Here is a 13,892-nt window from a genome sequence, read left to right on the forward strand (position 1 = left end):
TGTACCACTCTTGCAGTTCGTGCTCATTAAACTCTGTGTTCTCAACGAGATCCTGAAGAACTTCTGGACGAAGTTTGCTGTTTGTCTTGCCCATCACTGTGAACAGGTGTGTGTGTTTGTGTGACAATGCATCACTTAATAATTGTCTTAATCCTACATGTAACTGCTAATTTCTCATTAGTATAACTGCACACCTTAGGAAGCTAAGAATCATCAATGCATGATGGGTACATGCGTTAGCAAACAGGAAACGCTCAGGAATCCATTGATTACATGGAAAACAGATTATCAACAGTGCAGTTAACACACATTGGACTTTGCAATAACTAAGATTCATACAACATAACATAATTGCTCTAAGGATTGATGAATAGCATGTAGCTATACAGAACACAGTTGAGCTTCAGAGAAATAGGTTTCCTATATACAACTTTTACAACTTGGATATTAAAATAATACTCAAGTGCTAATTAGAGGTGCTTGTTCAGTGCTTGTTCAGTGCATGCAGTGGAAACATAAAGAACCTCATACATAAAATCATCAAGCTGGTACCACCCCATTTTGAACAGCTAGCTAGCTAGAAAGGTACCTACGTACATGTACGTACCTACGTATCTAGCTCACCTGCTCAAGAATCCCTCTCGGCTCACTACTCGTCGTACAGGCACTGGTATAATGGAAGCAAAGTAGAACCTCAATCTAAGCTCTCCGGCTGATTTTGGCTCAAGAAGTTTTCAGCAGTACTGCACTAAACTGTGTACTGTACTATGACTAGACTATGTTCACTTCACTGTATGTGATCACGTGAGACAATTAAACGTTAAATTAATAACCACAACAAGGGTAACATAATTAGAAGACATCAAAATGTGTTGCACACCTAGCTCTCTCTTACAGCTCCTGCTCACTATTGCATGTTCATAGTCTTTGTATACGTACGTAAGTAAACATTTCAACATGAAATATTATGACAGGGGAGGGGGGGAGGTATTTACGGGACGAGAATAATGCGTCGCTGATTCACAAGCAGCTATAATATAGTGCTGAATCTTTTTCAATGCTGAAGTGATGTAAAATAAGTGTTGTTAAAATGACACACCCTATAAACAAAAAAGTATAAATTATGACACACTAAACGTAATCTGTGGACCAGAAAAAACTCTAACTGATTTTGGACTCTGAGAACGCAGTCTTAGAAGCTCCTGAAACCTACTAGAGTGATCTTGCTTGATGCTGCTGAATCGTTTATTCGAATCACTGTCAGATTTTGCTAATTTTCCATGGTAACCCCTCGGAAGAGGTGGTGGTGTAGGATTGTTGGTACGAGTCACTTCTACTGGCGATGCAGCTGTTCCTTTCAAGAGAGAATCACCAGACACAAACTCTGACAACAGAATATTTAGACGATCACAATCCACACGAGGTTTCTTGAAAACCACCTCAGGGGAACGTTGTGAAGTTTTAATACTAGCCAATGCTTTTGTCGAGTTTATAACTGATGAAGTTCTCTCTACTTCTGGTGACTTTATCTCCTTTGTAGCAGAAGCAGAAGCAGCATTCGCCTTATCAGTTTTAGGCTCCTTGTACACAATTGCAGATCTTGCTACAATCTTGGCTTCGTATATTTTGGCCATCTGTCTCGCTAAGTTTGCTGGAGAGTCTGGAGAGGAAATACTCCTTCGTGGACTGGGGGATTGCCGTGGCGACAGGGGTCTTGGCTGGGATGGGAGTGGGCTGACAGAACCTTCACGTGGAGGAGATAACGAAGACCAAAGGCTGGTGTCAACTGATACAGAAGCTGATGTGCTTGTTTGAGTGGAATCATTCTTACTGTCGTCTATAGTAGGGGTGGTGGTCTCGACATGCGATGCTGAGGTGGCTGGTAGCTTAAATTGTAAACTGGGTGGTCCTTCAACTTGTAAATAATTTTTGATTTCCATGTGATACTTTCCCTTGAGCAGAAACACAAAGGTCAATTTGTGCACGTACTTCTTACCAGGATCAAGCTGCAAAAGTGAAATATACGAGTGTATGAAGCAACAACACAACACCTGCATGTTCACATGGCCCAACATCTACTATCCATCAGCATGTACCATAGTAAGGCCAGTCTAGCTAGATCAAAATTCTACTTACATGTACAACTTTTCACCTCACAAACCTATAGTTACCCGGTGCGCGAGCGCAGCAGGGGTAGAGTGTAGTGTGTGTGTGGGCAAAAAATGAGTGTTTGAGCGAACTAGACACTTTCTTGGACTGCTTTACTGCTAATGAGACAGTGGTTAGGCTACTTATAGTTTAAACTTGTAGGCAATCTTTGAAGGTGACAAAAAACACAATATTCACGATTCCGAGCATTCTCCATAATGTTAAGGTCATTACGGTAAAAAGTTATCGTGTCTGTTATGTCAACGCACGGGGTGAGTGCTCTACTGAGCATCTTGCTTTTAGAGAAAACAGTATAACAGTGTAAACTGGGACTACATGATAGGCTCGTCGCTGGCTCGATCTGTACACTATTCTACAATCTTGAGGTCAATTAGTCACACGTAAACCTATATTTAGAGCCATGACATATTTATTCACATCAATCAGTAGGAGGCCTGGCAGTTAGTACAGTACATACATGTACACACACCTGAGGTATCCCAACAATTAGACTCCCAGAGTGCAGTATCATATGGCCAACATCTTTGAGCAGTCTCTTCAGCTGCTGCGAGTGGAACTGAGGCTCAAAAACCAAGAATGACGGGGCCATAGAGACACCAGAGCTGTTTCTGATAGCGACAACCACGTTGACTTGATCTCCAACACCACACTCGTGACTGTACGAGCTTTGTGAAGGTAGGGTATGATCATCTATTAAGAAACCTATAAGCGGATTTAAGAACACAGATATATACCAATGACCAAGTTGACACATACTCACCTAACCAGGTTAGTGTAATGGTTAAAGCTTGTACGTGCTAAATTTGAACGATCTGTACATGTTACTTACTGAACATTAAAGGAATGGGTCTCATTAAGGACACCGTAGAAGCTGAGAGGCGGAGTCCATCCAGTGCGACCACACCCAGCTTGTTATGCTCCAGATCTTTCCAGTGAACTTTGACAACCTCACCAACCTTTTCTGAATAGAGCTTTGTCACGTCACCCTGAATAGAACACATGACATGAAAAGTTAGTTTTTGTACGTGTACATATGTACACCTGTGCATACAAGTTGAGTGATGCAAAAGTTAATAAGGGACCTCTGACTCCGAGGCTTGCACACTCACATCATTTTTGTTGTTATCGACGATGAATCTCCTTATGGCGAGGACCATCTCACTCCGTCCATTAGGGTCAAGGGTTCGAGAGGTTGCTGTTTTGCCATTATCACCATCATAATCTACAGATAGAAAATGCAATAACTTGAGGAAACACAACACGTATCAAGACAGCATTAAGGTGAGAAGCTTCACAATTGGCTAGTCACAAGGAGATTCATTAATAAAAGGGAGCTACATACATGTACATGTACACCATAACGAGGGAATTAATACAAACCGGCATACATATACCTAAAAATAGACTATAGAAGAGCTACTTACTATACATTATAACAATTGCTCAATGTACATTACTTCTGCTTACTTTGATCAATACTGACTGAAACTTCCACTCTAATCTTCGAGATATTGTGAACAAAGTACTTGAGATTGAAAAGCTCTCGAGATCTGTACGTACAATGTCATATCATTATTACACACGTACATGTCAATCAAGCATTGTACTCCAAAACATACATGTACCACACAGTGGAGTGCAAATTACGAAAACATATCATGACTTGTAGTGTACAGTTTGAAACTCAGACATACAGACACAAAATGCAACAAGGGGCTCTCACTAGTGCATGCACACTCACTTTTCAGTAGAGAGGACTTCAAAGCGCTCAAACACGAGACAAGGCTTCACCACGATAGGCAATTTAGTGAAACACTGCCGACAATAACCCTCGGCATAACCACCTCCACCTGAGTACTGGATCTTAAACTCGCCTTCCAAATTCTTACGAGATGGTGGTTGGGGTTTTTCCCTGATCAGAGGCCCCATCGGTACAGAAATACTTCCTTTTGTGAGTGGTGTCTGCTGCTGCTTTCGAGGTGTTGAGCTTTTGTTTCCAGAGGAAGTTCTGTGTAAGTTAGAAGACTGCACAGACGAAGGAATACCGTTCTCTGAGTATAGATGAGGGCTGTTACTAATGGGACTAGCACGAGACTCGATAGATTTTGGAATTGCAACAGCTTTGGACGATTCGGAACCTTTGCTAGAAAGTTTCGGTCGGCTCTTTCCTTCGTCTCCTGGGTCTGATCGAATGGACACCATCGATGCCCGCTTTATATCAAACACATCTATGTCCATTGGTAATCTTTTAGAGCCTCTATTTTTTCTTTTCAAGGTCCCGCCACCTAAACTAGTGTTTCTCTGATGGCCTGGACTACGTCTGAAGTGTGGGAGCGAGGCAGTGCTTCGTGGGGAGGTGAGAGCAGGGTGGTCCAAGTCTAGCGAGTCCATTAAAACACTCCCTTTAGAGCTGGAATAGTCACGATCAGACTTGCTCTTGAGTGAAGATCTTAACGCTGACTGGTTACGTTTTGCAATTGGTGAAGAAGTAGGCGATTCTCTGGGTGTGGTGTTGGCTGAGTACGAGTGGTGGCCTGAATCTTGAAACAATTGTTCTTGTTTCAAATTCGGAAAAACCGTGGTCTTTGAGATGCCTTGTGTGTGCTCATTGAGTACCCTGAACCAGGCTGGGATCTTGGCACGTATGGAGACAGTGAAGGATCCACAGGACCCACTGAGAATGGGGAGCAGGGCCTTTACCTCGGAGTCATCCCACGAGATGTCACAGTAGTCCTCTGTACAAAACAATCATAGGGTGATCAAAACACCTACATGTACGTACGTATTGTAAAGATTATACAGGCTTGCCAAATAAACTAAAACTATGCAGGCTATATACTGACTATAGTACGAGTACGAGCAACAATCCAAGTAAAGTATTGTGTACATGGTAAAGATCACCATAATTATACATGTATACATGCACATGCAGTATAGACTGGAGACCACTCGGAAAAGAGAGACTGGTATCTACCACAAAAATTAGGTCCACGTTTAGCTAACAGAATACACAACATCATTTTACCAAATTAGCGTGCGTGAAATTTATTTAACGAAATGGTTTTAGAGGCGATTCTAGTGCCTCGAAAATTTCGTGCTATACGAGCATTTGTAATCGAGGCTGGTAATATTTTGTGCAGTAATAATAAGTGCATGTGCTGTGGCACGTGACGTTTGCATTCTTGTGGTTGCATGAGATTCTTCACACACGGAACAACTCTTTGATAAATAGCTTACCAGTCCCTTTCCAAAGGCAAAAAAGGGAGTGGTCTCCAGTCTAGCATAAATTATGGACACAAACTCACTGTCATAGTCAGCCACTGTCACAGTGACAAGCTCCACATCGGTGTGCGCTTTAGCCAGACACTCCAGCTGGAAATCGTACTTGCAACTAAACAGAGAATAGTACAATTTCATGATCCAGAATAATTATAACTATACACTTCACAACTAGGTGCTTGACCTACATGTACAGCGTACAACATGATTGTAGCAATGGTTAATCGAGATTATGTGAAAATTGAAGGCGATACTACGTACAGCTGTAAGCAAACGAGAAAAACCATCATAGGGAAAGAAATACAGACAGTTTATACTCACATTTCTCCATCAAGCAGCTCAAATTTAGTAATGGCAGGCCTGGTGACTCTGAGACTGCCCTCCCTACCGGGGGAGAGGGGCAACTCATCCGAGGCAGGGAGTACAGACAGACGAATCTCCGGCAGAGGAGGGACCACTCGCACTATGCGGTCTTCCGGTATCTTCACTTTGCACTCGTGGTGTAGAATACCAAACACAACCGCCTCATAGCCTATACAATGGTATAACTATACAGTTTGTATATTACGTACATGTACACATGTATTACAATTCATCAGCTAACTGAATTTCTGAGTGAATTAAAGCAGTTGTGAGATGTTACATAATTATATTCTTTATGTACAGTGTATCGTAGTCGTGTTGCTCTCACCTTTAATGTCCAGAAGGCCTGGTTCTCGGGGCACAGTGATAAGCTTGATGTCCTGGGGCTCCGACTCTGAGGGCAGGGTGAGGGACGTCGGGAATATTTCCACTTGAGCTCCCTCCGTCAGAATCAGCTGTACAGTTACATGTACATAGACATGAAATCTACCAGTTGTAGTAATTTGCTAAAAGGAGGACTTATATTGTTTACTTCTCAGGCTGTACACTATGCAAATAGCTGTAAAAGAGACGCTATTGGCCGGCTTATCTCATGTCATACATGACATATCTTTATGTATTAGTCAGTATTCTCAAAATTATTCATTGGATTTGCATGCATCTTAGAGTGTACAAGTATTTACTGGTTGTGTTGAGGCTATGTATGCTGTAAATGCAGCGCTATGACAGGTGAGCAAACTCACACAAAATTGACAAACAAATCAACACACCGACCGACTACTATAATTTGTGGCGCCGGCAGCGTGCCTTGGGTAATTTAAGCTCTATGAAATCTATTATCCTAAAAAGTGGGTGTGTAGTTTTAAGTACACACACACATGTATGAATACTCTCATACAAATTAAGGGACCTTCTCATACTCTAAAATCAAAATCCCACAACGATACCAGCCCTATACATGTACGACATACTTGCACCCACCATTTCAGATACTCTCAAGTCAAAGGGTAGTGTGTTTTCCACAATCAGCTTGATCTCCCCCGGGTTACCCACCACCCACAAAACCTCAGGACGCTGCTTCCCCCTACGTCGCCTTGCTTCATATGGTGAGAAAATGAATGGACTGTCTTCTTCTTGCTTCGAAGGAATTTCTTTTGGCTCTACAAAGCCCTTGATTTTGATTGGCTTTAACAAATCCACGAGCTCGACTAGAGATACGGATTTAACCGAGGGGATATTTTCCAGAGGCAGTGGAGATTGGATCTTCTTGATTGTAGCAGAATTGGGAGAGCCATTGTCCCTCTCCAAAGATTCCTCCACAATGTTTTTGAGCATCAAGGTGATCTCTTGTACATCTTTAGAGGAGAGGTGCTCGGCTAAGTACCGCAGGAGGTAGCAGCTGTGGCTGTATGAAAGAAAACAAGAGTTGCGACATTTAAAATTGTGTGTGGCTACTGTGCATGCACATTGGCATACCATACACAAAGAACAGAGATATAATATATCATTACTAATACTTACATACAAGGAAATGTGTTGATCACATCAGCTCACCTAATAGTCAGCTCATTTTCTTGTTTCCTTCTTGATAGAAAAACAAAGTCCTTCAACACTTGTGCCTGTATCAGGGGCCAGCCGTTGTAGCACTCTATAGGGAGTTGAACAGAATAGCTTTCCTAACACACACCATTCGTTATAAACTCACTACAAGCATAACTTAAGTATAAGATGTACGTACGCACCCTCATTTTTAGGCAGCTCTGCTAACTGCAGACTCAGCTTGTAGTCCGGGAGACAAGTCACGATCAGATTGTAAGCCTGCATGAACGACCATACATGTACACTTCAGTAGATGCTAATGTTTTCACCTGTACACCTCAACACATACAGTGTACATTTACATGTATGAATGTCTCGAGGGAAAACATACAAATACTGTTTCAACCATGGAAATTAAACACCATGTAATATTTATATCACACTTAGCTACATGTAGCAATAAGTGTTTTAATGTGTGCATGAGGATGATGCAATATAATGCATAGCTGAGCATTACTCAACGAGAGCATTATTGCATCATCGAGTGCACCAGCATTAAAAACACATCAACTAAGCTGTACAGTAAAGTGTGCAATAAGAAGTTGTTGTTGCACATTTTTTTTCTAATACTATACTACTTTATTATAATTATGCTCTAGAAGCACTTTCAAAGAGCAGAAGTAAATGCACCACCCTCCCCACCCTCCCGCTCCTAAATGACACTGTACTGAGATAACGTAGACCATTATGTACAGTCCTCCAATATGCACAGGGTACCAGGCAAATACATTATACTAACAGTATCTTGGACTGAGTAGGGCTCACCTCTATGACTTGGTCAGGAGACTCGGCGATTTTGCTGGCCCAGCGAGCAGCGTAGTGTGTGAACAAGGCAGCCTTGCGATGAAGTCCCATGCTACGATACATCTCCGCTATGGTGCAATGCAGCTGGAGCTATGGGGACGGCAACATTCAATCATGAGCTGAATCAAGACGAATTTCCTGGCTACATGTATGACAGCTACATAGCTACAGTACATGTAGTATAGACCATTACATGTGTACTGCATGCACCCAATGCTCAATTCTCACCCTACATGAACTGTACGTGTGTGCACACATACAATACAATACATGCACAGGGAACACTTTGGGCACACGTCAGAGTGAACAACTAACTACATGTATAGCCCAACCTTGTCAGTGGCATTGATGAAGGAGGGCTCTTCCACTGCCAGCATTCTCTGCAGTTGGTCACTTGCCACCCTGTAACTCTATGTGTGTGTGGGAGAGAGAGGTTAGCGCTATACACACAGGGCATAAATATACACACTCTCTGTATGGTACCACACATTAATTTTGCGTGTGACTGCCAGTGAGGATTCATAAATCTTAGGAAATAATCGCTATTTGGTCTTCCCTATTGATCAATACTACAATCTTGCAAATTTTATAGCACAGCTGTCAGCCACCTTTTGATCAATGAGATACTTGCTGAACTTGAGCAGAGCTTCCAGGAGGGACACAACTCCAAGGTGTTTAGCCTAAGCATTGTGTACACAAATGATGATCACGATTGGAATCAACTTATAGTCACTATAATTATTTGCAAAAAATTCAAACATTCTGGAGTGCATAGAACTTCAATTTGAAGTTTGGGGGTACTTAAAGTTAAAGTTCGGTTGTACATGTACAGACTGACTATTAAAATACTAAAATTAATAGAGCTCCTTTTAATCTAGACGTACCTTATCGTAAAACTTGAGCGCAACAGTGTACTTATCGACGATGAAGTCCTTATGCAGGAGTGCCTCGTTGACCTGCAAACAGCCCTCGTCGTCATCCTCCTCCCCGTAGACACCGGACTCATCTTCGTCTGACAGTGCAGGCCGTGAAGAAGGGGATTCCCCCGCATTGGCAGCTCCAGTCTTGAACACTATACTACCTGTGGCAGTGAGAGGATCTTATACTGATTCTCTGCAATTGATTATTGGGTGCATTAACAAGCAATCTGCCAGACAATGACAATACGTACATTGTGCATCAGTAGAATTGGTAGTATGCTCATTATCTTCAAATATGGACATGACTCCACTCCTCATGTTCTTTATATCTTAATGTTTACGTAATGCCCTATATAAAGTATGGCCGTCACTCACCATTAACCTTATCTGTCTCACCATCTCCATCTACTGTACCAACTGGTTTCCGCAGTGAATTGTATTTTGGCCTTACGATATCTACTCCTGTGAGTGAGGATTGTCGCCTGGGGTCAAGGGTCAGAGTTGAGCGAGGTGATGAGGTGGAGCCACCGGAGGACGAGGAACTGACACGAGATATTCTGGAATTGTTGGCAGGCTACAAGGTAGGGAGTTATGGAGCGTAAAATTATTGCAAGCAAAAACAAATTTATATAACAGCCACACCAAATGTAGGATTTAGGAAGGCTGGATTGCACAAAAAGTATGCTTGGCCTCCTATGATGAAGCAATGACTCCACCCCCTTGAGTGGAAAAAATAAGGTGGCTAATCTGCACATTATATGCTTCACCTTCCTCAGCGGTCCAAGATTAAGTGTGAAACCCTGGGCTTTCTGTCCCAGTACTTCCTCACACAGCTTCATAACTATTGCCGTCACGCCCAGCCCTTCGTTGACGGAAGCATACCACAAGTTGTCTCTTTGGTGAGGTCTCATGAGTTGCAGTGCACTGGTGTACCAGTGAAAGGCCATTTTGAGGTCACCTACCAACAGGCTCATGTCTGCAAGGTGTTTCTCCATCCTCGCCTTGATGTGAGTGGGTGTCAATCTAGTATGTGTGTGAATGTGAGTGTGTGTGTGTGTGTGTGTGTGTGTGTGTGTGTGTGTGTGAGTGTGGTTGGAAAGTAGGCTGGCGTATGGGTATGTACTCAGGAGTTCATGTACTCATGATGTACGTACTATAAAAGGGGGTATTGTGTCAATAGTTAGTGTTTGCATACACTGTTAAGTTAACACCAACAATACCCAATTTATGTTGGGTATAGTACTACCCACATAAAGAACAATGTGTTTTAATCACTTTCAAGGTATACAAAAGGTACTACCATATTACTAGAATGTTTGCGAGCATCAAACATTTGCGAATTTTGCGAGGGTTGATCAATTCGCAAAACCTACTAGTAAATACACACGATCCTTGGCCAGAACGCGATAGTTAGATCGCAAAGGGTCAAATTTTCTGTTGATTTGGCTCATTCGCAAAGGTTTTTCACCTGCAAAATATTCTAGTAATACGGTATAAAAACCTATCACACCGAGCTATTATATGGCATCTGTGTATTGTAAGTCAATGAGCAACCAATAAGATACCATTTCAGTACCACCAGGAGACCAGCCTAAGGCACAAAAGATAATGGCAAACATCTATACCATGCACTCTCACTTCAATTCCAGCCCTGGGTCATCTTCAGGATGACTGTACTCTTTGGACTCAAACGGTGAATGCAAGACTGTGACAGAAGATGTTCGAGCTAACGAGTTATTCAACTGTGTTATCCGTGATTTCAGAGTGGAGTAAATAGCAAGAGCGAAGTCCGTGACTATTTCGGTGAGACAGTCGTGTTTAATGTCATCACTGCCGAGCTCAGAATCTATCAGACAATGTCCCTTGTTGATATCTATGTTCCCACCCTCTAGCTCAGACTTTGAGCCATAAATTATACATCTACATTCACACAAACTGCTCTCAAACCGATTAGAATACGTCTTGAAACCAGCGATGACATTGTCAAGGTCGTCTAGGTCGTAGCATCTGCATACTCCGAGGACACCTCTAATCTGCTTGTGTGGGTTGAATTCGCTCCACTTGGGGCCTTCACTTGCCCATGATGGTAACTCTTTGTAGTTCAGAAATCTTAGGAACAGCACTGTCCCTTTAGGCTCTGTTAGCTGAATGGGTGGTAACTTGGTGAGTGCTTGAAGGACACCATTGAAAAATGAGTGTGACTCCTCTCCAAGATCTTTCACTGCAATGTGCAGAAATCCCTGGTTTCTGGCCTCCTGGTTGAAGTCTATTAGTGACATTCTTAGTATAGACCAGTCCTGTTAGCTTTATCTCTAGCTCTAGCTCTAGCTAGCTAGCTAGCTCTGTCCTCCAACATAAATTTTAATAGCGAAACACGTCACGTGAAGTAGAAGAATTGAATGGTAAAGATCACAATCAGAATAAGTCACAATAAATTACAAAAGTAAGTGCTAGCCTAGGTGTGTGGCAAACACTTCTCACACAATATATATACGAGTCACTAAACATTCTTTCGTCCTAGCTCAGCCAGCACTTGATGCCGTTCTGCATAATAAAATTACACAAAGTAAAAACAATCGTATCATAATTTTTACTCACCTGACCATCGCAACTGGCAGAGTTTTTTCCCTAAGAAATAGAAGAATAATCCAATGAAGGAGCATGCCAAAAAGAAGAGTGGTAAAAGGGGCAGTGGGATGATATTGAAGAAAGGATAAGGCCACGCTTGAGACATTGTGAACACCCAGACTATCCAGATCATGTATGAAAATGAGTATCCAAATGTGACAAGAGTGGCAGTCCAATTTCCAGGGAACCGATGAAACACTACAACTAGCTCAACAAGGACACACAACACGACTGTTGTGTGCCATAAGTGGTTCAAAATGGATGGTATGGTGTTGTCCAGGAAAGTTGGGTAGATCAGCTCGCGGTCAATGGCATAAATACCCCAGAACATCACTGCTACAAACTGAGGAATAATACAACACATCATCCCAATCCACAATTAAATATGAAACAACGAATATCACTTTGATCTCTATTCTTACGCACACACTACTGCGGTTCAAAAATATTAAAGCATGATGATCTAGTAGGAGGTGGAGCGATTATAGTGGACCCCTTTACAAGCAATGTTTTGGCTGCTGTACAGAGGTTGGCCTTAAAACAACCCTTCAACAGACACACATTTCATTTGGGACACCAATGCCTAAGCTGCAGTGACTGTCAAGAGGGGTCAACTGTACAGGCATGACAGAATTACTAAAGCCAGTAGGCTTTAACTAGGATTGCATGGCACCACTTTTGTAGCTTTTGAAATCACTTAGTTCACACGCCCCTTAACACTAAACAAGGGGAAGTAAGTAACAAAACATGTACATCCTCTCACGTTAAACTTATCAGGTGAGTCGCTTTGCACTCACACCAAATCTATCTAAATACACCTCCTAAAACGATTGACTTTACTTACAATTGGCAGAGGAAGGGCTACGGTGCAAAACACAGTATCACAAATCTTTCTGAATGAGACTTTGGTGGCACCATACGGCATTATGTCCACAAAGAAGCACAAAAAGAAATACAGAAACTGGACCCACTGCAGAGAGAGAGAAAAATGTAATGGACACAATCGTAGCTCAACAACGTACCAAATTCAGGTAAGTAAGATACTTCCATCTTCCTCCATAGGTGAAGTGGCCCTCAAATCCCACTCCTTTGCTTCGTTTGAAAATCGTAGCATCATACACATGCACGAAAATGTAGAAGCACATAAGAACAAGATGACACACAAACGACACTCCAATCTCAATGTTGGAACGTCTGAGAATTTGTCGGTGCCTTGAGGCTGAGCTCTGTCTAGAGCCACCGCCACCCGTACCACCCCAGTCATCATCATCTGATAGGTCCCAGTAATCATCCCCACCCTCTTTGGCCTGATTAGCATCAAGACTGGCATGAACGGGCTCCTCACCTCCCTCACCAGGGCTGGCCTCCATCTCTTCTGGGTTCTCCTCTGCTTTGGTGGCAGCTCTCTTCCGTGGTCCTTTAGCCATCTCGAAATCTAGCCTCAGTTAGTGAGATTATGGGGGTTGCTGCAGCTCAGTGCAATCATAGATACTAGAGGAAGGGGATTGTGAACGAGATCACGTGAACTCAATTTTCATGGACTGTCCGTGTTAGACGGAAGCATTAGCAGAATGGCCGGAAGTAGACAGGAAGTATATAGATCTGTGTTGCTGGGTATGGTTGCAGCCTCCTCTGTGGGCCCTCCTGCTAGTGAAGACATATAAAGGAAGTAGGACTCTGAGCTATGTGTGTATGCAAGCTTTTAGTTTTGAAATTATTTATTTGTAGGTTCTTTCTACTCTGGAAATGTGTCCATGCTCTACAATTATACAATATAAAATATCCATGACAACTCATCATCAGATTCTATATAACATTATTATGAACTGCAGACAAGCCATGACATTGTAAAGATACACGTACATTATGAACGATATGAGTTAGAATGTGTTGTCAGAGTCCGGTCTTCTGCGTTTGGGTAACGGTTCGTGAACAATTTTTTGACAGAACTTACCTGCATGATCAACTATAATATATAGTGTAGAAGAGTGATGCTTTCACAAATCCATTTAAGGCCAGGATTTTCATCACAAATGTTCAGGGAATCGATAGATCTCTAGCACAGCACGCTGGTTTAGGTAACTTAGGTTGAAAGAACTGAGTTGATAGAGGGGGTGTAAGGGTATATTC

The 13,892-nt window shown here is 42.3% G+C and overlaps 1 protein-coding gene across 1 annotated transcript; it reads right to left on the reverse strand.

Annotated features, from left to right (window-relative positions):
• Window positions 1-1,066: 1,066 nt before the first annotated feature.
• LOC135332323 (uncharacterized) lies at window positions 1,067-13,296 on the reverse strand. The gene is made up of 23 exons (XM_064527713.1): window positions 12,785-13,296; window positions 12,607-12,732; window positions 11,733-12,105; window positions 11,641-11,678; window positions 10,773-11,431; window positions 9,902-10,157; window positions 9,510-9,708; window positions 9,099-9,295; window positions 8,823-8,894; window positions 8,547-8,624; window positions 8,176-8,304; window positions 7,554-7,629; window positions 7,366-7,459; window positions 6,793-7,216; window positions 6,140-6,266; window positions 5,770-5,980; window positions 5,475-5,560; window positions 3,911-4,904; window positions 3,637-3,719; window positions 3,279-3,391; window positions 2,999-3,155; window positions 2,639-2,871; window positions 1,067-2,006 (listed from the first exon to the last, which is right to left on the reverse strand). The coding sequence occupies exons 1-23, from the start codon at window positions 13,187-13,189 to the stop codon at window positions 1,122-1,124; spliced, it is 6,015 nt and encodes a 2,004-aa protein (XP_064383783.1). The 5' UTR covers window positions 13,190-13,296; the 3' UTR covers window positions 1,067-1,121.
• Window positions 13,297-13,892: the final 596 nt, after the last annotated feature.

The sequence above is a fragment of the Halichondria panicea genome, chromosome 2 (genome assembly GCF_963675165.1).
Source record: "Halichondria panicea chromosome 2, odHalPani1.1, whole genome shotgun sequence".
NCBI classification, from domain to species: Eukaryota; Metazoa; Porifera; class Demospongiae; order Suberitida; family Halichondriidae; genus Halichondria; species Halichondria panicea.